The following is a 21,810-nucleotide window of genomic DNA, read 5'->3' as shown; positions in this document are numbered from 1 at the left end:
AACGAATATGTAAAGTGCGATGCTTACTGGATTTTTGGCCACGTCGTCGCCCAGCGCTCCTTCCAATTTGGCTTGGGCGCCTCCTCCACGACCGCCGCTGCCCCATTTCCTTTCTCCTCTACCGTCATTGCATTCAGAATATAAGCTTTGACTTACAGGGTTGAACAGATTAGCGTGACCGGGCGACAAAACGTTTTGCAGAACGAGCGCTCTTCAGTCAGCGCGTACGTCATAACATAAGCGCTATGCTACTAGAAACGTAGTACGCGTACAATCAAGGGCAAAGCCGGCGGGATGCACACGCGCGGCTGGCCTGGATCCAAGACCAGGCCATTAACGACAGCCACGAGACTGGCGACTGACTGGCGCGCCCGGCCCGAAACCTGTCCACGCGTCTCACAGCCTCACAGCTTAGTGGCACTTGTATGCAGTGTATTAATCAGCCCGCGAGGTCTCTGTTGTGCCTGCGGCGGTTGGCCGTGCAGAAACGCGCCACAGGTGATGCGCCCGACCGCCACCACCATATGCAATCTCTTCTTTTCTACGGGCAGCACACAACCTCCGCGTTCAACACCTCTGCGCCTGCCTCAAGCCGCCCTCTCCAGCCCCATGGCACCTTCAAAACCCCTCCGCTTCAGACGGATGCAGGCGGTCATCAGGCATCAGACATCAGACGTGAGTGTGGCGCCGCCAATGCCGCTAGCCGCCGCCGCTGCCACCAGCACCCGCCAGCCGCTGCGGCAGTCCGCGGTCCAGCACCATGCCCGGGCCCGAGGACACGCCGCCGCCGCCGCCGCCACCCTCGCCGCTGCTGCCAAACGACACGCCCGCCGCCGCCGTCTCATGCACCGCCGGCTGCTGCTCCCGCGGCTGCTATGACTGCTGCTGGTTTATTGGTTCGCGGCCGATCACGACGCCCTGGGGATTGGACTCGTATGTGGTCAGTGTCATGATTGTCCGGTAGCGTGCGTTCTGGGTACTGGCCCCTGAAAGGCGTGTCAGAATACATCTGGTCTCGCCCGCCCGGTATGGGCTGAGCTGCTGACGCGAGCCCGCACCCCATGGGCCGCTACCCATGCAGCCGCACAGCCCCGTTCCATACTGACCCCGTCAGTTGGGCCGGCCAGCGCGCCTCAAGCAGCAGCTGCTACTGCTGCTGCTGTACGTAGCACTAGCTACTGCCGGCTACTGCCGGCGGCGCGGCGGCGGCGGCTCCGCCACGTACCCCAGTTGCAGGTGCGCCCGCGGGTCGGCCAGCACCTGGCGCCAGGCGGCGGCCCGCAGGCGCCGGAAGTACACGGGCGGATGCTCGGGCGGAGAGCGCTTGCTGGGGCGGGCGAACACCAACTTGATGGTGGCTGGGGGCGATACAAGTGGGGGCGGGGACGGAACAGGGTTGGGAACGTGCAGGGGGGGGGCGGATGGCACGGGGGGTGTGCGGATACGGTAGCGGGTATGCGTGTGGACCGCCAACCTGTGGGCTGATGAGACGAGCGCCCGGAGACGCGGCACCCGGAGACAACGGCCACTGAGCGCAGGACAGCCTAGGACCTAAGCAAGTGTGTGGGGCGCAGTGTGCGGCGGCGACGGCAGCAGGGACCGCCTGCCAATGTGTAGCGCGCGTGGTGCTGACCTCCTCTGACCCCCTGGCCCCCTGGCCCCCTGGCACTGACACTGCCGCCTGCAGCCACACCTGTGGTGTAGAAGGCTTGCAGCTTGAGCACCTGGCCTGTGTGTGTGTGTGTGTGTGTGTGTGTGTGTGCGCGGGTGTGTGTGTGTGGCACGCACGGTGGCACGCACGGTGTTGGAGCTGGTGGCGGAAGGCTGTGGGCACAACCGCTCAGCCGCGCAGGGCACAACTGCAGCGTGCAACCCTGGGCATAACTCCATCACCTACCACACAATCACATACAACCGCCCCCTGAGACCACAGCCGCCCCCCCTACCCCCTCCCCGCCCGCCCTTCATTCCTCACCTCCCGGCTCCCGCCTCTCGTAGAAGGCCACCCTGGTTGCGGGCTCGCTGCCCACGTACTCCCAGTCCAGGTCCACGGGGTCGGCGTAGCCGCGGGGGAACTCGAAGGGCAGCTCGTCCTCACCCAGAGCCTCGGCGCCGTCCTCCCTGCACACCGTAGGTGGAGTAGGCAGGGGTGGAGGGAGAGGGGGAGTTGTTTGCGCCATGTTGAGGAAGACACAGGACATGCTAGCGGCCACGCAGCGCGCGAAAGCCTGTTGGATAGCCACTGGTTGGGGGGGACCGGTCAGAGATTAGGGTAGGCTGGCATCTATACTGGCAGTGGGCAGCGCTCAAGGAGTTGAGGCTTCGGTATTGGTGTCCAAATCGCTGCAAGCATGGAAGCCGTACGTGTAGCTTGGCATGCGCCCCGGCTAGCGCCCACGTACTCGTCTTCTGGCGGCGGCGGCGGCGACGTGAGCACGTCCCTCCACTGCTTGGCCGACAGCCTGTTGTGGTAGGTGGTGGGTGGAGGGCCCTTGCGCGCCGCGCCGCCGGGCGGGGCTGCGGGCCGCGGGTGCAACATCTTGAGGGTGCCTGGCCGCGCGGGTGCAGGCGGCAGGCAGCAGCAGCAGAACACGTCAGGGGCCAGCAATGAGCTACAGTAGAAGGGAAATTGAGTCGCAGTTGACGTAGTGTGCATGCGCAGGGGAGGCATGTGTGAATTGGCAGCGCGCCATTCAGCTACTGCTGGCACGCACCGGTGCCTGCATGCCACTGGGACGCACACTCTCTCTTGCGACGTACTTCGTTCCCTAGCACAAAAGATACACACACACACACACGCACACACAAAAGCGCGCACACGTACGTACCCGTCTGGTAGAATGCGTCGATCTTGATCCCTGATGAACCGCTCCAGCGGGAGAGGCCACGGCACAAGGTGCGTCATTGCGCCTCAGCCCAAATAAGAGTAACTCCCCTCCGATACTTGAACCGTATGCTCCCGCCCTCACCATCACCACCCGCCACGCACCCAGCACCCACCGCCCAGCCACCCGCCACGCACGCACCGCTGTCGTTCTCGTAGTAGGCGGCTGTGATGCGGCTGTCGTGCCCCGTGTAGCGCCATCCCAGAGCCGCGGGGTCCTCGTACCCGGCAAGGAAGGCGATGGGCTCCTGGCCCTCGCCGCCATTGTACCTGGGGGTTGGGGGGCGGGGGCGGGGTAGTGTGTGCGTGGTAGACTGGTGGTGTGTGGGTACGCAGGTGCGCTGGGGTCGGACAAGAGGCCGGTTGCTAGGAGAGAGCTGGATGTGCAAGCACGGGTAGCGGGCGGGCCGCGTGTAATGGAGGATTGGAGGCAGATACATGCTCTTGCTTGTTTACAAAGGCACCCATCACTCCCAGGCCGTAAGGCCGACACCCACCGCTGCTTGCCCTTGCGCAGATGCCTGCGTGGCCGCTGCTCCTGCTCTTCCGCCGCAGCAGGCGCTGCAGTAGCAGCAGGAGCCTGCGGCACTACTGCCGCCGCCTGCTGCTCCTCCGCTGCCGCCACAGGTTTGCTTGCTGCTTTGCGTACTTTTTTAGGCGCTGGAGCAGGGGCAGGCGCGCCGTCTGGCTCGGGGGGCGCCACCTTTGGCGTGGGGGAGGGCGCGGGGCTACTCGTGCCGGCGGAGGCCCAAGGCAGCTCAGCTCCTGCGCTTGGCAGCTTGGGTGGTGCGGCCTAGGACGGCGGAATCGAATGTGGCGGTGGGAACACAGACGTCGCATGGAGGGCAGAATTGTAATGGTGAGTTCACAACAAATCGCTCGGCCGGGGAGGTATTGCAACAAGAAGGACAGGGCAGGCAGGGGCAAGTCGTGTCACAGCGTGCCCTTCCCGGTCAGGTCCCTCACCTTGCGCGGCTTCGCGTCCCCGGCTCCCGAGCCCTTCCGAGGCTGCGAAGTCGCGTCACGCACGACAAGTCGCCTCTTGGATATGTCTGGCTGAAGCGCTGCTGGTCGACGCCCAGCGGGGGGCATTTGGAAACTGCGGGACATTCGCGAGTGGCGTACCAGCACAGGTCCTCGATGCACTTCCAATGGTAACATATCGTTTTCCACGAGATATTGAGCTCACCGCAGCGACGCGACGGTGCCAAGCACCAACTGCATTTGTGCCCGCGACTGAAACCGAAGTTGCCAAACCAGCGCGCCTTGCACGTAATTATGTCTTTGTAGGCGCCAATGGCTTGCGCAACGCAAGAAAACTTAATAGGGTTAGTCCAACGCAAAAATGACGCGACGGGATCCGCAGCCACTCAGGATCCAGTCCACCAAGCAGTCTCGGCCCCCGAAGTGCAAGTCCGGTCCAATCAAACAAACATACGTAAGACTAGAGCTCTTGCGCAGTGCCCTGACCTCCACATGGTCATGGCCACATGAGCAAAGCGCACCGTTGGCATACCCTGATACCCGACATTGCTTCAGCTCTCACACTCCGACGGCTTGCACTCCACTCTCTCTCTCTCGGACGCCCTCAGCCTACCTAGCCTTCCCACTCCCTCGCTCTTGAATACATGCACAGCTTGGCACAAGGCACGTGCCACTCTTAAATAGAAAATATATATCCAGCATTCCGGTAAGCTCCGCCTGCAGCCCATCCGGCCCTGCAGCCCACGCCATCCAACCCACCAACTGCTGACCACGCACCGCATCCACCCCACACCCCAGCTCCAGGCCGCCGGCCAGCTAGCCACCAGCACTACCAGAAGGTGGGGTAGCGGCGGCCGGGCACCGCGTTGTTGAACACCAGCGCCACCAGCACCTGCGGGACACAGCAGCGGGGAGCGGGGCGGCGTGGGGCGTGAAGGTGTGGGCTGTGTGAAGGAGTGTGGGGAGGCACATGGCGGCGCGGCGGCGGCGCGTGCACGGCTCGGCGTATGTGCGTGCGCGCTTGCAAGGGCGGGGGCGGGAGTTGCTGGGTCCATGCCCACCCTACCATGGATCCCCCTCGCCTGCCCTTCGCATGCCCCCTGCTGAACAGATGGCTGGTGACAGCACATCCTCCCTCCGCCTCTCCATGAACAGCTACGGCCCCCTCCCCCCTCACTGCGCCTTCAGCTCCGCACCATGACGCTGCTCCCCGCCAGCGCCGTGAGCAGGAACTTGAAGCCCTGCCAGTCGGGTATGGGGTCCGCACTGGCGGCTAGCAGGCCCGTGGCGCCGGCTGCAGGGGCGCGGGTGGGGTTGGGGGAGCAGGCGACGGAGCGAAGGGGGGAGTAGGGGCAGCAGGGGCTGCTGTTGGTTTTGGTCCGGGCCAGCGTCAGCATTCTGGAGCCGCGTTTGGGCTCAGGATACCGTAACAGCATTGTTGCCCATCTCTTGAGTGGTGCCCTCTTCGCCCGCCCTCGTTAAACCCCACGCCAGCTACTTCCTCCCCTCCCCTCCCCTCCCCTCCCCTCCCCTCCCCTCCCCTCCCCTCCCCTCCCCTCCCCTCCCCTCCCCTCCCCTCCCCTCCCCTCCCCTCCCCTCCCCTCCCCTCCCACCAGGCGGGTGTGTGGTGCCGGTGGCCTGCATGGCCGCCAGCGCGGCGCTCATGCCCAGGGCCGTGGACACGAAGTCGGCCTTGCCGCCGCCGTACTGGGGCTGGAGGATGAGGCGGACCACGATGCCGCACAGCGCGCTAATGGTGTGGCCGCCTGGGGGGTGGGGGTGGGGGTGGCGGTGTGTGTGTGTGTGTGTGTGTGTGTGTGTGTGTGTGTATATGTGTGTGTGTATGTGCGTGTGTGTCAGGAAAGCATAAGGGAAAAGCAACAATGTCTGTGTGGTAGGCGTGCAGGGGGGCGGTGGTTGCGCGAAGTGGGGTTCTAATTGGTGAACGAGTGCCATAGTTGAGGCATCCGTGAGGCTTGGGCACAGCGGACACAGCAGGAGAAATGGGCAGGGATGGCGCATGCAGGTAGGGACACGCGGATGATGCCCGTGGCGTGTGCACTGTGAGGAACCCGCACGAGTGCACGACAAAGACGTCCTTCCCCTGCATTGCTCGCCTCACCAATGACGTTGCGTGGCTGGGCTAGTGGGCTCTTGGGCAGGCCAAACTGCAGGACCGCTGTGGGCGCCAGGCGGGACACAGCGAGCAGGGGGACGTCGGGGGAGTGCCTGGCAGGCATGGCTGCTGCGTGCTGACACGCAGTCAGGCCAGCCGCTGCAACGGGGCGCGGGCGCAGCACTGGCGCCGCCCAGGCCCCGGCCCATCCTCTGCCAGTTGCAACCAGTGGTCCAGTCAGGGGGCCTGCTGCACTCGTTCACATATGGTGCTCACCCCCGCACTGGGCCCTCCAACCCAGTCCTGCTGTATCAGCACAATTGCATTGCAGCTATTTATAGCAGCAGGAACTTGCAAGTCACCTACCGGACGCTCCAAATGACGCGATGAGCCTGTAAAGGGGTGGTGCAGGGTACGGGCTCAAGAGGTGGGGTCTGGAGGGGGTGAGCGGCCAGGTGAGCGGCGGCGGGGCACGGCCTCTGGCTGACTGAATCGGCCCGAGTCACGCACCAGAGAGCGAACGTGTCCGATCACACCTACCACTCAAAATCCATCTTGGGGCCCGCATACTGGTTGAGGGCGGCGACGCAAAGAATGGAAATGAACGCGCCAAGCCAGGAAATTGCGATACTCCGAAGGCCTTCAGGCGCCAATGGCTTATCGCCAGTCCCCTTGAATTTTCGAAAGTACTCCACGAACGCATTCTCAGGCTGCGGCGCAGGCGGTTCCGTGTCGACGGAAACGACTTTCACTGCGACTGTTTCTTGGCTTGTTACAACCGTCATTTTCTCTGGCAGCTAGGTATAGAGTATGTTATTAGACAAACACAGCGCTTGTCAACGAGAGTGCCCGACCCGTTCGCAAAAAGAGAGTGCCCCTCCACGCGCGAGCTTGGTCCTTCACAATAGCAATTCAATGGGAGTCGCACTCGTGTATTTATTTGATTAAGCCTGCTTCTAAAGCTGTAGCCGCAATAGCGTAGCCGGCATTTGAATGAGAATGAAGGTCGTCTTACGTTGCAATCTGACGGTTGGGATGTACAGGCCTGGAGGAAGGCCGTGCCATTACGTCGCGCCTCACCGCGCCACCACACCATCAGCCACCCTAGGGCACCAGCAGCAGCAGACTGGCCGCCGTCACCTCGCTGTACTTGTCGTACACAGCCGCCAGCCGCTCCCGCAGCCGCGCCTGCAGCTGCGCCGCCTCCGCACCCGCCTGCACCCCCGCCTCCCATCCCTCCCCTCCACCCGCTCCCAGAGCCTCCGCTCCTGTGTGCAACCCCGCTCCCACAAGCCGCTCCTGCTCTCCACTCCGACAATGCTGTTGCTGCCCAGTTTGCTGCTGCTGCTGCTGCTGCAGGGCGGCCAGCTGTCGCCGCCACACTCGCGCCTCCTCCATCGCCGCCGCCAGCCGCCGCAGCTGCCGCACCGCCTCCTGCAGCCGCTCGCCCGACTGCAGCGCCACGCGGCAGCCCCCGACCCCGGCCCCGGCCGCCGCCCCTGACATGCTGCATGAGCGGGTCGCTGGCGGCTGGCCGTCGGCTGCCGATGCTACTGCGGCCGGCCCGGCGCTACCGCCGCTGCTACTGCCGCCCTCCGCCATGGCTGCGTGCACCGCCGCCTGCAGCGACGCCAGCAGCTGCAGGCAGTCGGCCTGTAGCTCCAAACCCACATGCACGCCGCCGCCACCACCACCACCACCTCCGCCACCACCGCCACCACTACCTGCTGATGTTACTGCCGCTGCCGGCATGGCTGCAGCACCGCCGCTGCCACCGCCATTGCCAGCGCCAGCATTCGCTCCTGCTCCTGCTCCTGCAGCTGCCACCGCCGGCGGCGGCACCTGAGCAGCTCGGCACTGCCAGCCCAGCTCCGCCCGCCCCCCGCAGATGCGCACACTGCCGCGGGGTCCGCCCAGTGGCGGCGCCGTGGCGGGCAGCAGCCCCTGCGGCAGTAGCAGTGCCCGCTGCAGCAGCGCCACCAGCCGCTGCCAGGCCGCCTGCCAGCCGGCGGCGCTGCTACTGCCGCCGCCGCAGCCATCCACGGTGGCATGGGGGGCCCCTTCCCCAGCAGGCGCTGGAGGCGCCGAAGGCGTCAGCAGCAGCAGCTGTAGCACGCGGCGTTGTAGCAGCGGCGGCGGCCGGGCGGGGCCCAGCGCAGCCCAGGGCCCGCTGCTAGTGCTCCAGCTGCCCCACGCGCTACCACCGCCACCACTACTGCCACTACCGCCGCCGACGCCGCCGCCGCTGAACAAGCCGCCGAGATCGGCTGTGCTCGGCAGCTGCATCAGCGCCGCACACGTGAGCGTGCGCTGCGCCAGTGCCACCACGGCCATTGGCGGCGCCGCCTGATGGCCCGGCGCCCGGCGGGCCGCAACACCTGCCGCGCCTACATGCCCTCCCTCCTCCTCATCTGAGCCCTCACCATCATCACCACCATCTGCAGCCGCCGCCGCCCTGGAAGCCGCTGCGTCCGCGGCGGGACTGGTGTTGCGGCGGAGCAAGAATGCCTGCAGCACCCCCGGAGCCGGCCGCCAGCCGCCCTGCAGCTGCTGCTGCTGTTGCTGCTGTTGCTGCTGCTGCTGGTGCGGCGAGTGGTCAGCACCTGTGTGAGCAGTAGGGCCGCACGCGGCACGCCGGAGCGGCAGCTGCAGCAGTACGCGCGCGGTCAGCAGCTGCGGCCTGCCGGCGCCGGCGCCGCCTCCACCGCCGCCCGCGCCCGCCGCGGCGCCGCCCGCGGCGGGCGGCAGGGGCTCGGGCGGCAGCGGCACCGCGGTGACGTGCGAGGGCAGGGATGGGTCGGTGGGCGCGAAGCGGAGCAGCAGCGTCCACTCACCCGCCAGGCCGACACCAGGCCCCCGCGCCGCCGCCGCCACCGCCAGCTCCACCTGCACCAGCAGCTGCACCGCCCCCGCCCCTGCCCCCTGCACTGCCCCGGTTCCCTGCCGTGCTTCTGTTGCGCAGTGTGGTTGACCGGTGTGCGGCGCTGCTGTGTGTGGCAGCAGCAGCTGCGGCTCCAGGCGACAGCTGAGGGCGGGAGCGCGGCTGCACAGACTCCGAACCAGTGGCAGGTCCTGGAGTGAGGCGGCGAAAGAGGGAGGGAGGGAGGGAGGGCGGGAGAGATGGAGGGAGAGAGGGATCCTCATGGGAAAACGCGGCGAGGGGTTGGTCAAGTTGTATGTGCGGGTGGAAGGGGGTCGGGGAAGACAGCAGCCATGCAGTACAAGAGGAAGCCCTGAGGGCCGCTGTGCCGGTCAGCCGGCGAGCGGCCGGCAAGGTGGGGGCGGGTAGGTGAGTGGGGCCGCCGAGTGCAGTGCAGCGCAGTGCGACGAGCAGCGCGCAGTGCCGCACTCACCCTGGCTGCCCGCTGGAACGCCGCCCACTGCGCCGCCAGCGCCCGCTGCAGGGCCCCCTCGTGCCCACCCAGCGCCACCAGCGCCGCCATCAGCTGACGCAGCTGCTGCTGCAGCGCCGCCAGCCGGCCGCCGCCGCCGCCGCCGCCGCCGCCGCCGCCACACTGCGCCAATGCCGCCAGCAGCCCCGCCGCACAGCTGCTCACGCCCGCCGCGGCGAGCGGCCCCGCCTCTCCACAGCCGCCGCCGCCGCCGCCACTTATGTACATGCCCGCAGGGCCCCCGCCCGCTTGCTGCCCGTGTGGCTGCGGCAGCTGCTGCGGCTGTAGCGGCTGTAGCGGCTGTAGCGGTGGCATGCGGGCCTGTAGCAGCAGTAGCACGCCGCTACTGCCGCCGCCGCAGCCCGCCACCACGTGGTGCCACCAGCCGGGGCAGGCCGCCAGCCGCCGCACATTGGGCGGGGCAGGCAGCCACAGCGGCCGCAGCTCCGACACAAACGTCACCGCCGCCCCCTCCCCGCCACTGCTACTGCCGCCGCGGTTGCGTGTGCTGCCGCCAGCGGCGGCAGCAGTAGCAGGCACGATGCCTTCATCGCCAGGCGGCTGCAGTGGCGGCTGTGGCGGCGGCGGCGGTGCCACGAGTTGCGCCGCCAGGACTACGCCGCTGCCGCGCAGCGCCCACACCAGCGCGCCGGCCGGTGTGAGCGCCGCCGCCGCCAGCCTGCCGCCCAGCTGCCACTGCGACACACACAGCAGCCGCAGCGGCGTGCCCGTCAGCATGCCTGTGTGGCGGCGGCGGCGGTGTTGGGGCGGGGCGGGCGGTGGTGAACAGGCATGTGTAGGACGGTGAGTTGATTTGGGGATGCTGATAGGACCACAGGCCACATGGAGCCGCAAGGCACTGAGGCAGTGAGGCATTGCAGCAATACCGCCGTGCAGAATGAAATGGTATTCGTGTGTGTGTGTGTGTGTGTGTGTGTGTGTGTGTGTGTGTGTGTGTGTGTGTGTGTGTGTGTGTGTGCGTGCGTGCATGTGTGCGTGCCCCAACAGCTTCCCGCTCCTGGGCCCCTGCTCACTGTAGCTCTGAAGCACTTGCAGCGACTTGGTGCTCGCACCACCGCCGCCGCCGCCGCCGCCGGCTGCCCGGCCCCCTCGCCCCGAGGCCGCCGCCGCAGCCGCTGCCACCGCCGCCGGTGCGGGGCTCAGCCCCACCACACGTCCGCTCCGCCCCACCACCAGCAGCGCCACCGCCACCTGCTGCTCCTCCTCCTCCTCCTGATCCTCCTGCCCCTCCCCCTCCTGCCCCTCCTGCCCCTCCTCCTGCTGCTGCCGCTCCTGCCCACGCCGGCGGTGTCCCGGCTGCAGCCGTGCCGTGCCCGCGGCACTCCCCGCACCGCCGGGTTTGGCACCCTCAGCCGCTGGGTCGGCGTCATGGGCATTGAAGCGGGTGGCGGTGTGTGTGCCGGTGTGGGTGTCGGCGTCATGTGTGCGTGGGTGTGTGCCGGGGCGGTACACGGGCAGCAGCGCCATGACCGGCTCCTGCAGGTCCAGCAGCAACACACCGCCCGACACACCCACGCCCACACACGCATCATCCGCACCCCCTGTTGTACCGCCGCCGCCGCCGGCCTGGCCCGCCCCCGCACCCGGTTCGGCGCATTGCTCGCGCGGGCCGCCACGGCCACTGCTACTGCCGCCACCACCACTGGCAGCGCCGCCGCCGCCGCCGCCGCCGGCGCTGCTACCGCCGGGGTGGTGGCGGCTGCGGCGCTCCAGCGGCTGCGCCCACAGCTGCCCACTGGCCGTACCCACCAGGAAGCAGCCCCAGGGCAGCAGCTCCGCGGCGGTGGGCGTGCTACTGCCGCCACCGCCACCGCCACTGCTACTGCCACCACTGCTGCTGCTACTGCCGCTGCTGGGCGTTAGAAGGCCGCGGTATAGCGCAGGGCTGGCCGCGGCGTGGGGTGTGCCGCACATGAACGCCAGCTGCTGCAGCGGTGGCAGGCGGGCCCAGGCCGCCCTGGCAGCCGCCTCCAGCTGCGGCTGCTGCGGCTGCTGCTGCGGCTGGTGCGGCAGCAGTCGGCTGAGCGGGTCCGTCCAGCACTCCAGGCACAGCGCACACGTGACGCCCGGCTGCAGTAGCGGCGGCGGCGGCAGGCCGGCGGGCAGCGGCGGGTGGTACACACTCCAGCCGCCGCCGCCGCCGCCGCAGCCGACATCTGACTCCGCCTCCGCGCCTGCCCCGCTGGCGGCCTGGCCCCAGGGTCCGGCTGCTGCTTCCGCTGCCGCCGCCAGGTTGGGCTGTAGGCTGTAGCCGCTACCCCAGCCGCCGCCAGGACGCGCCGGGTGAGACTCTAGCGCCGCCTGCTGCTGCTGATGTTGGTCGTGTTGCTGGTCCTGGTGCGGCGGTGGTGGCAGTTGACTCATCTCACCGCCTGGCCCCTCACCGCCGAGCCGCTGCGTGGGGCCGCGCAGGCGGGAGCGCTTGGCCGCCGGGCCCTCAGGCACCACAGCCGCCGCCGCCGCCGTCACGCGTCCACTGCCGCTGCTACCGCCAAGTGGAGCCCCTGGCAGCGGCTGCGGCTGCGCCCCTGGCGGGTGGTAGGCGTCTGCCGGCACGAGGCGGAGCGCGGAGGCCGCTGGGGCCGTGTGTGCGGCCGCAGCGGCGCTTGGCGGCGGTGGCGGCGGCGGCGGCGCGGCCTCGAGTCGAAGCCGCTGCACCAGCCAGTTCGCCGGCGGGCGCATTGTGGGTGGCCCTGCACCGCTCCGCAGCGTACGTGTAAACACGGTCAGCGGGGTAGCAGAGGCGGGTGCGGTGGAGTCGGGCGAGCGCGCATGGGAGAATGCCACGAAGGAGCGGAGAGCCGGCAGCGGCGTGAGTAGCAACGGCCGGAGGTCGGCGCCGCGTGTGGCAACGGCCAGGCCTCCGCTGGCGTCGTCAGTGGGGCTGGAGGTTGTGAGGCACTTGACCGCCACGCCGCCGCGGCCAGCGCCAGCGATGCAAAGCTCGCCCGGGGCCGAGCCACCGGTCGCAGTGAGCTCTGTGGACGACGCCCATGCCGCAACGAGCCCGCCGCCGTAGGCTGCGCCTAGCACGGTGCTTGCCATATACCTTAGGAAGCTAGGTGATTGTGAGGCTGAAAGCAGGCGACACGCTCAGAATCCTCAACCATCCTTTCGACCGCGAGACTAAACCAACATGCCTATGGTGCAGTGTTTCATCACTTTTATGTGCCAACGATAATTATGTCCATACACTGGTCTGCTGTTGCGTTCTGCCGGCATGCTAATGATCCATCCCGCCAAAACAACATTCCATCGTGCTGTTCCCTTGCAGGGCTGCCTCATGCACAAAGGATGTTACGGCAAATAGATATGCTCGTATAGTATTACCGGTAGGCTCTGACAGGGACGGCATAGAATTAAGCTTCAAGTTGAGCCGGTCTCGTGCTGCATTCGTTGTTGCGCAAGCTCTTTGAATACAATCTGTGCCCATGGTTATTTCTTAAGCGTTGGCCTGCGGCAAGGCGCGCTTGTGTGAAAGTCGATCTCAGGCGACGGCGAGCTGCCGGTGCGCTTACGCCTTTTTGGACTGCGCAAAAGTCCCAGTCGTTAACACACCAAGCAGCACAGACGCATCAACCATGGCGTCCTTCTTCGGCGACACGCTGGGCGCCTACATGCTCCCCCGCGCGGTGCTGGAGCTGCTTCAGCAGCCGGGCGGGCATAACCAAGCAGGCGTGTGCCCCGACTCGGGCTTCGCGTGGCTGCTGTCGGGGTCGCAGCTCTACATCTGGCGCTACCGCGAGGGCAAGGAGGCGCGGCTGCGGGTGCTCACCCTGCCGCGACCGCCGGCGACCTCGCAGCCCCCCTCCGTCGCGCTCATCGCGCACGGCTCCGCCGCCAGCGGCGGCGCAGCCGCCGCCGGCGCCACCTCGGGCCTGGGCGTGGCGGGCCCGGCGCCTGCGGCGGCGCCTGCCGCCGCCGACGGGCCCCTGAGTGTGGCGGTGTGCGACGGCGACGGGCACCTGACGGTGTGGCTGGACGCGCACCACCTGGCGGCGCCGGCGGAGCAGCAGCTGCTGGCGCCGCCGGCGGGGGTGGCGGCACGCCAGGTGGGTGGCTGGGGCGGCTGGGCGGGGTGTTGCTTGCCGTGTTTGAGGCATCGGGAAGTGCGGGGGGATAGCGCTGGTGCTGGTTCTGGGGGGAAGGGGAACGGGAGGCTGGATTCATGGATGTAGGAGGTGCGGGCGGGCAGTCCAGATGGGGTAGTCAGTGGCGGGGAAGTATCCCTGCTCGCACTGTCCGTTGCACCGCCTGTCTGACAACCCTGCCTTGTGCTCCATCCGCTCGAATCCCCTCATCCCCTCACTCGCCACCCCTCCTGCAGCCCCGTGTGCCGCTGGTGTCCGCCTTCGCCGCCTCCCGCCTGGACCTGGGCTCGGGCCCGGCCTTCCTGGCGGCGCTGTCGGCCAGTGACGGCTCGTTGCACCTGGTGCAGGTGGGTGGGGCGTGTGTGTGTGTGTTTGTGTGTAGGGGGTGAGGGGCGGGGGGGGGAGGAGAGGAGAGGCGAGAAGGGGAGCCTGGAGTGGGGCGGGTCAAGGGGGAGGAATGCTGGGTGGCGGGTGGCAGGTAGTGGGAGTGGCCTGGCAGCGAGAGTGGCGCGCGGGTGCTGCTGCGGCTGCTACTGCTGCTGCTGCCGGCGGCGATGTCGGTACCACGTCGCCGGCTGACAGACAGTTGGCTGCCGGTGCGGCCTCACCACCACCACCACCCCAACCACCCCAACCACCCCAGTCACCACAACCTGCCCAGCACATACACTGACACACCTCCTCCACTGTACATCACACGTACCCGCTGCCCCCCCCCCCCGCCCTGTGCCTGTGCCTGTGCCTGCAGGTGGGCAGCCAGGGCATCTTCCCCAAGCAGCTGTGGTCGCCGCCCGCCGCGCCCGAGCGCCCCGGCCTGGTGGGCGCCCTGGGCGGCCTGCTGTCGCGCGCCTACACCGACGCCTTCGACCCCTCAGCCCGATACCTGCGCCGCCAGCCCAGCCCGCGGCCCGCGGCGCGGCTGCACCTGGGCCCTGTGGCGGGCGGCGGCGGCAGCCACTACCGGCTGCTGGCGCTCACGGCGGACAGCGTGGACTGCTGGGCGGTGAGCCAGGGGAGCCGTTCATGGGGAACACAATTTAATTGAATCACAATGTATTAAGTCTTAACGTCATGTGTGTGTGGGGGGGGTAATTGTGCCCGAGCCAAACGAAAAGTCCTCCCATCATCACCAATGGGGGGGAGATGGGGGGGGGTTGTTTACACCATGCCCAATATTTGAAGGGGGGGGCCGCTGCGGCAGCGGGGGTGGGGTAGGGGGAAGGTGTGGGTAGTCTCGCGGCGGCGGAGGGAAGCGGCGGCCTGAGCATGTCAGTCGATCTGTGCTTGCTCCTGCTCCGTGCCCCCGCGCCGGGCCCTCACGCCACCCTCCCCATGACCCTATGACCCCATGACCCGCTCCCCCTCCCCCTCCGCCAGATCAGCACCGGTCTGCGCCCCAGTGAGGCGCTACAGTGGTCCTTCCTCAACGGCCTGGTGCGCACACACGACAGCCGCCGCACAGCCGCGCCCCTGACCCCCACGCCCGCCGCCTCGGCCGGCGGCGCGGCGCCCTACAGCGGCAGTAGTGGCGGCGGCGCGCTGGCTGCTGCTACAGGTGGCGCTGGCGCGCCTGGCAGCGGCACGGTTACTGGGGCTGCGAACCTGGACTTTGCGGTGTGCGGGCAGCACGTGGCGGTGTGGATGGTGGAGACGGTGCGCGGCGGCGGGCCCGGCGCGACAGTGGCGGAGCGGCGGGAGACGCAGCAGCACGTGGTGCAGCTGTGAGTGCGGGCGGTGGTGGGGCGGGGGGGGGGGCGGGGTGCAGGGGGCGGGGGCTTGGGAGGGCAACGGGCAGGGGGTGGGGCGGGGCACGGCCTGGAGGGGACTGGCGTGGGGATGGAGCCGACTCTGTAGGTGGGTGGAGGATCTCGCTTGTGGTACCTTTGGCAGGACGGGCGGGTCGAGTGGTGTGGCAGGTCGGCCTCATGTCCGTGTCACCACGTGCCTCTCTAGCCGCCACACCCTCCCCCGGCCCCCGCCACCCGCCACACCCTGCAGCCTGGAGCTGCTGCCCGAGGGCGGCCCGGGCGTGTGCGGCGGCGTGTGCGACGTCCTGGAGGGATACACAGAGGTGCGCGCGTGGGCGACTGAGAGAGGACACGGCGGGGGCGTGTGAGCGTGTGGGCGCATGTGCATGTGAGCGTGTGGGCGCATGTGGGCGCTTGGGCGCTTGGGAATGGGCGTTTGGGCCGGAGTGGGGAGTGCTAGCAGCTGGGGGCGGCAGACGATGTTCCAGTGTCGCCCGTACATCCCACAAACACACGTGAGTCTTACCGTGTCGCTGCTCACGTTCCTCCACACCCGCCCCACTGGATAACGCCATCTGGGCCCACCCTGCCCGGCTCCACCCCGCCTCGCCCACGCGCCGCGCAGCCCGCCGAGTCGTCCGGCAGCCCCCTGCGCCGCCTGCTCTTCTCGCCAGCCTCGCACTCCTGCCTGCTGGCGCGCTGGCAGCAACACCACCACCAGCACCACCACCAGCAGCAGCCCTCGCAGCTGGACGGCGGCTACGGCCTGCTGCAGGGCGTCTTTGGCGGCGGCGGCGCCGCCTCGTCCACCTCCCGCACCTGCCGCGCCCTGTGGAGCTGGAACGCGCTCAGCGGCGCCGCCACACTGCTGTCGGAGGACCCGGACACAGCCGCCGTCGGCGCTGGCGGCGCCGACGGCGCAGCCGGCGGCGACGCCGCCGGCCGCTGGGTCGTGCTGTCCGCCACCTACGGCGTCGTGGAGATCGCCGCCGTGGCGGCGACGCCGGGTGCGGCGGCGGTGGCGCCGGCGCTGCCCGCCGCCGCCGGGCTGGATCCCGCCGCCGCCGCCAGCCACCTGCTGGACGCGGTGCTGAGCCAGGCAGCGGCCATCGCGGCGGCGGGCGGCAACCTGCAGCCGCTGGTGGCGGGGCTGGAGCGGCGGCTGGGGGCGCTGGGCGCCCTGGCCACCACCGCCTCGCAGGCGGCCACCCTGGGCCGCTACAGCACACAGCTGCTCGACCTGCTGCCCAAGCAGTGGGCGGGCGGCGCGGCGGCGGCGGCGGAGCCGCCGCTGGCGGCTCCGCGGCCGCCTCCGGCGGCGTTGCTGTGAGTGTTGCTGAGCAGCTGGCTGACAAGGAGTCACGTCACGCGCTGCTGCTGCAGTGCCTGGCCATGAGCGGGGTGCTGCACGCGCTGGCGCCGTCGGTGCTGCGGTGAGCAGGAGGGGCGAAGAAGGGGAGGAGGGGAGGAGGGGACTGGGTTGGGCGTGGGCATAGGCAAAAGGGCGGGGCGAGTAAGGAATGGGGAGGTAGTTAGGTGTGCGCGTGTGTGTTTTGCCCGACAGAGCTACGGGGCAAACTCTCACGCGCACACAGCAGCAACAACATCGAGTGTACTGGGCATGTTCGTGCCGTGGTCTAGTGTACGCCCCGCCCTTTCAACCCAAACTCCCGGGCTCATCCCTGGTCACCCTCCCATGTATGTGTGTGTTTGCTCCTGCCCCGCAGCACGCTGATCGAGAACAGTGAGAAGCTGGCGGTGGTGGTGGCGCTGCACCGGCTGCAGGTGGGGACTGCAAGAGAGGGAGGCGATGGCGATGGCGGAGGAAAATGGGGCACACCAGCACATAGCGTATCATAAACACACGTGCAAACACGCACACACGTCGCGCGTTCGCGGGCACAGTGTCGGCCCGTTTCCCCGGACATCCCTATCAGATCACCGCACCGTACCCCGCCCCGCTGTCCCCCGCAGGCCCACCAGCGCGACACGGCGGCCGCCGGCTCGGGCGGCTCGCCGGCGGCGGCGGCGGCGCTGCTGTCGCGGCTGGTGGCGGAGGCGGGTCAGGACAGCAGCGCGCGCGAGTACGAGGTGGGTGCCGGGGGGGGCCGTGTCAGCCGTCCAGGCGCGGAGGCACGTGGCACACGTGACACACGAGGGCGAACGCACCTGCGGCTGGCCGGCTAGGCAGCGGCGGGGGCTTGCATGCCGGCTGTGTCCACACACACACACGGGGGGAGGGATCACGGCGCCCCCCCCCCTTGTGCTTTCCTAACACACACACGCACACGCGCACACACATGCGTGGTGCCCCGCGCGGCCCGCAGGTGCTGTCGCCCGCTGAGATCTTCTACGCGCGGCCGTCCGCCTCGGTGGGGCACTTCGTGGCGGCACTGGGCCGGGCCGCGGACGCCGTGGCGGCGCAGGCGGCGGGCGGGCTGGGGCACCCCGGCGACAGCGGTGAGCCTGCATGGCGGGGCGCTGGAGACGGGGACTGGAGATGGGGCCTGGAGTTGCCAGGCGGCGACTTGCAGTGTTGTTGCCCAGTGTGTCCTTGCTGCTACACTGCAAGTGTCTGGACATTGCCGTACTTTCCACCAAGCTTACTGCCCCTCGCCAGCTCACTCTTCTCGCCGCCGTCCCTCCCCGACCTGCCCCCCGCACCACCACGCCGGCCAACGTCATCGCGTCTCCTCCCCCCCCCCCCGCCAACGCACACGCGCACAGGGCTGTCCTCGCTGCGCTCCTCGGTGCGCGAGCTGGGTGTGCTGGTGGCGGTGGCGGTGGCGGCCGCCGTGGGCCGCCGCGACCTGCTGGCAGGCAGCCCGCTGCACCTGGCGGCGCACGAGGTGGCGGCGCGCCTGGGCGGACCGGACTGGCTCAGCGGCGCAGACACACGCGCGGCGCTGGGCAAGCTGGCCGTGGTGAGGGGCAGTTGTGGCTTTCCTCAGGGGGGCAAGGGGTAGTAGGACACAGGGGCGCAAGAAGGGTGCGTACTTCGCAACGTGTGCGCGGGTGGGGCGATCTTGGTGGGATGGGCTGGGGCGTTTGGCCAGGAGCAGTCAGCTCCTCGCGTGCCCCAAAACCAAAACATCTCCTCCTCAAGCCGGCCTCCCCGTCTGACCCCGCCTGACTCCGCCCCACCGCCTCCCCCGCCTGACCCCGCCTCGCCGCCGCCCCCACAGGCCATCCAGGCCGTGCGGCCCGCGCCCTCGCCCTCGCCCTGCCTGGAGCTGTCGCACAGCCTGTTCGGCGTGACGGACGTGCTGCTCACCTGCTTCGCCTCCGCGCTGGCCGCCACCCGGGACCCCGGGGCGCGGGCGGCGCTGCTGGCGGACTACAGGGCCACACGCAGTGAGTGGCGCGGAGGGGCCGGAGAGAGGTGGAGGGATAGGGGATAGGGAGAGGAGTCAGCCGTCCAAGACGAGCAAGATGGCGTGATCAAGTGATGAATTATTGCTGGGTAAAGGGGGGGTCTGCTGCCACTCATCCACGTCTATTCTTCCGGGTTGACTGCCACCCACACCTGGCACCCCGCACCCCGCACCCCGCACCCCGGCGCAGGCCGCTGTGCGGACGACCTGTTGGCGGACGCGCTGGCGGAGATGCGCCTGGCCACTGCGGCAGCCGCGGCGGCAGCAGCAGCACAGCCCGACCAGCAGCAACAGCAGCAGCAGCGGGGCGGCGCGCCGGCCCCCGAGCTGCTCATCTGGTGCGTGGGTGGCGGGCCGTGCTCTCGGCGTCACGGCTGCGCAGCTAGGTCCCGGGCCCCTGACTCTAGGCCTACTACCGCACTTTGCAACGTTCGGAAATGGCCAAGTCGTGCTTGAGTCTGCTTACCTACACGGCGGGCACCTCCACGTGTGTGGCGGTCCATTCATGTGAGCCCTGCCTCCTGTTACCGCACCGCACCCTGCCGCCCTGCCGCCCACCTCCTCCCCCTCCTCCTCCCTCTCCTCCCCTCCCCTCCCTCCCTGTCCCCTCCCCTCTTCTTCCCGCAGGCAGGTGGAGGCGCTGTGCCGCGCGCACCACTGCTACGGCCACCTGTTTGAGGTGTGCGAGGCGCTGGCGGCGGCGGACCCGGCGGGGCAGTCGGGGCGGCTGCACACGCACATGGCCACACTGCAGCCGGAGGAGGGCGCGGCGGGCGGCGCGGAGGCGGGACAGGTGGGCGCGTGCCGGGGATGGAGGGCGGGGGCGTGTGGTGCGTCACTGTTTCTCTCACCTCCTTGCTTCACGCCTTCCTGCTTTGTGTAGTTTGCAGTCTGTGCCAACCCGACCGCTGTCCACAACCCCAACTGCTGCAACATAGCACGACCCGACATTCCGCGCCATCCACCCTGCCGCCCCTCCCCTCCCCCCTTTCAATCTTTGCAACCCCTCAGTCCCAGACGCTGTCGGGCTACGTGTACGGGCGGCTGCTGGCGGACGGGCGGCCCGCGGACCTGCTGGAGCTGCCGCCGCAGTTCAGGGCGGGTGAGCGGGGGGGGGCAGAGGGACGAGTGCATGGGGGAGGTGGCATGGATACTGCAGGAGGGATGGCACGAGGCACGCAGCTGGCCCGGGGGGGTGGCACGTTGACAGTTGGGGGGAGGGGGTGCGGGGGTTGAGAATGGCGCGAACGGGGGTGTGGGAGGGGGGGGTAATCCACATCAACCCCGAGTGGACTGGTGGGCCATGCAACGCTTCCAGGGTCGGCGGAGCTGTGGGGGACATGCGAGGGGGCGGAAAGGGCGGGGTGCGCCCCAACCATGGACATCCCAGCGCCCACCCATCTGCCCCTTCCCCTCCTCCCTCCTTTGCTACCTTGCCCTGCCTCGCCCTGCACCCCACACAGGTGTGACCACCTTCCTCCAGTCTCAGCCGCCCGCCGCCGCCTCCGACCTGCTCGCCACACACCTGCTGCGCACCTCCGCCTTCGCCGACGCAGCCGCCGTGCTGCACCAGAGCGTGTCGGCGGCGGCGGCCGCTGGCGCCGACAAGGCCGGCGGCAAGGCACAGGGCCAGTCCCCGGCGAAGCAGGCGGCGGCGGAGGCGGCGGGCGCGGGGTCGCTGGGCGGCTACCGCCGGCTGCTGAGTGTGGCGCGGCTGGCGGCGCGGGCGGGCGGCGCACCGCAGCTGGAGGCGGCGGCGCTGCTGCAGCTGCGGCTGCTGGGGCTGCAGGTGCGGCCGCAGCCGTTGGGGCGCTCTCAAGTCTCGATGCCCGCGCAGACCCCCACGCAGCATATGCGCAGGCGCTGCGTGCAGGGCTGTTGTTGCTTCGCTGCCTGTCTTGCTATTGTTTGTGGGCACGTGCACACACGCACACGCACACACACACACACACACGACCATGCCGCCGCCTCTTGACGCCCCACGTGCAGGCGCACCTGGGCCTGCCCGCCGGCGGGCCGCCCATGCAGCCCGCCCTGCTGCTGGACGAGGCGTTGGCCGCCGCCGCCGCCGTCAGCCGCGCCGGCGGCGCCGCCGCCTCCGCCGCCAGCGCGCCCGCCAAGGAGGCGGCGGTGGCGGCGGTTGAGGTGCTGGCGCTCATGCCGGCGGCGGAGCGCGCCGCGCACGCCAGCAAGTGGCAGTTGGCCTGGAAGGCGGTGTACGACGCCGACGGTTGGGATGACGTGGCGGCGGCGCGCGGCGCCGCCGCGCGCGGCAGCACCTCTGGCGAGGCCGAGGTGCTGGCGGCGACGGCAGTGTGCCGCGCGGCGGCAGCGTGCGGCGGCACTGACGCGCTGGGCTTTGGTGCATCAGTGGTGGACTCGGCTCCCCTGGACCAGGTGGCTAGGTGGCTGCGGGCCTGGGCCACTGGCGGCGCCGCCGGGGGCGGCGGCAACGGCAATGGCAACGGCGGCCGCGGCGGCGGCAGTCCGGCGGTGGCGGCGAGAGCGCCGGACGCGGCGGCGGCGCGGCGTGTGGAGGCGGTGATGGGGGCGCTGGGTCTGGGCGTGGAGGGCGCGAGGGCGCGCGGCGGGGAGGCGGTGGTGGGCGCCGGGAGCGCGCTGGCGGCGGGCGGTGTGGGCGGTGCCGGGGAGGTGGCGGGCGTGGCGGGCGGGGCACTGGACATGATTGTGGACTGAGTGGGCTCCCGTGCGCGGCGCTGTGTGCGTTGGAAGCGTGGTGAAACCGTGGTTGTTGTGTGGGGGGTTCAAGGAAGGTTGGGCCCGTGCAAATGGCGTGTGCGAAGCAGGCAGTTTGAGCGGGCGTGTGGCGCAAGCGGTCCAGGTAGGTGCGCGTTGTGGAGGGGGCAGGTGCATCGGTTTGTTCGGGTTGTGCAGTGAGGAGTTACGCCTGTGGCCACTCAGGGGCGCGCGAGCTGTCCTCCTGTGCACGAGTCGGCGCAGGCGCTTCATGCAGTTGGGCTTTGGGCTGCCGTGGACATGGAGGGCCCAGTTCATGAGTCAACACGAGCAGTCAGTGCTTTGCAAGCCGCGGCTCGTAGCACGAGTCGACCACTCACACAACGCAGCAAGTGCAGCAATGTAGAATGACACCTGTGCTCATGCGCGAACACACGTGCGTCCGCTACGGCTTTCCCCTTTTTCCGTCTGCTTCCATCACTTCATGCCCTAGTCCCGTTCCA

General features: G+C 69.1%; 4 protein-coding genes across 4 annotated transcripts; 1 reads left to right on the top strand and 3 right to left on the bottom strand.

Annotated features, from left to right (window-relative positions):
* Positions 1–24: 24 nt before the first annotated feature.
* Positions 25–4,536, bottom strand: CHLRE_12g521900v5 (uncharacterized protein). Its single transcript, XM_043068390.1, has 9 exons — positions 4,074–4,536; positions 3,851–3,983; positions 3,382–3,677; positions 3,027–3,154; positions 2,829–2,858; positions 2,403–2,550; positions 1,976–2,121; positions 1,694–1,729; positions 25–1,358 (listed from the first exon to the last, which is right to left on the bottom strand). Exons 1-9 carry the CDS (start codon positions 4,106–4,108, stop codon positions 1,186–1,188), a joined length of 1,125 nt encoding a protein of 374 aa, XP_042918485.1. The 5' UTR covers positions 4,109–4,536; the 3' UTR covers positions 25–1,185.
* Positions 4,537–4,584: 48 nt separating this feature from the next.
* CHLRE_12g521851v5 (uncharacterized protein) lies at positions 4,585–6,946 on the bottom strand. The gene is made up of 6 exons (XM_043068389.1): positions 6,525–6,946; positions 6,351–6,376; positions 5,991–6,047; positions 5,482–5,634; positions 5,065–5,162; positions 4,585–4,760 (listed from the first exon to the last, which is right to left on the bottom strand). Exons 1-6 carry the CDS (start codon positions 6,767–6,769, stop codon positions 4,698–4,700), a joined length of 642 nt encoding a protein of 213 aa, XP_042918484.1. The 5' UTR covers positions 6,770–6,946; the 3' UTR covers positions 4,585–4,697.
* A 58-nt stretch (positions 6,947–7,004) lies between these two features.
* On the bottom strand, positions 7,005–12,566 carry CHLRE_12g521800v5 (uncharacterized protein). Its single transcript, XM_043068388.1, has 3 exons — positions 10,411–12,566; positions 9,338–10,116; positions 7,005–9,056 (listed from the first exon to the last, which is right to left on the bottom strand). The coding sequence occupies exons 1-3, from the start codon at positions 12,440–12,442 to the stop codon at positions 7,089–7,091; spliced, it is 4,779 nt and encodes a 1,592-aa protein (XP_042918483.1). The 5' UTR covers positions 12,443–12,566; the 3' UTR covers positions 7,005–7,088.
* Positions 12,567–12,706: 140 nt separating this feature from the next.
* Positions 12,707–21,772, top strand: CHLRE_12g521750v5 (uncharacterized protein). The gene is made up of 17 exons (XM_043068387.1): positions 12,707–13,449; positions 13,725–13,835; positions 14,237–14,491; positions 14,866–15,209; positions 15,487–15,559; positions 15,862–16,533; positions 16,620–16,669; positions 16,964–17,021; positions 17,211–17,327; positions 17,564–17,696; positions 17,964–18,160; positions 18,422–18,590; positions 18,801–18,948; positions 19,238–19,403; positions 19,622–19,712; positions 20,074–20,399; positions 20,600–21,772. Exons 1-17 carry the CDS (start codon positions 12,979–12,981, stop codon positions 21,305–21,307), a joined length of 4,089 nt encoding a protein of 1,362 aa, XP_042918482.1. The 5' UTR covers positions 12,707–12,978; the 3' UTR covers positions 21,308–21,772.
* Positions 21,773–21,810: the final 38 nt, after the last annotated feature.

This window comes from Chlamydomonas reinhardtii, chromosome 12 (genome assembly GCF_000002595.2).
Source record: "Chlamydomonas reinhardtii strain CC-503 cw92 mt+ chromosome 12, whole genome shotgun sequence".
Taxonomy (NCBI): domain Eukaryota; kingdom Viridiplantae; phylum Chlorophyta; class Chlorophyceae; order Chlamydomonadales; family Chlamydomonadaceae; genus Chlamydomonas; species Chlamydomonas reinhardtii.
The sequence above is the reverse complement of the archived record's forward strand: the minus strand, read 5'-3'. Positions and strand labels throughout refer to the sequence as shown.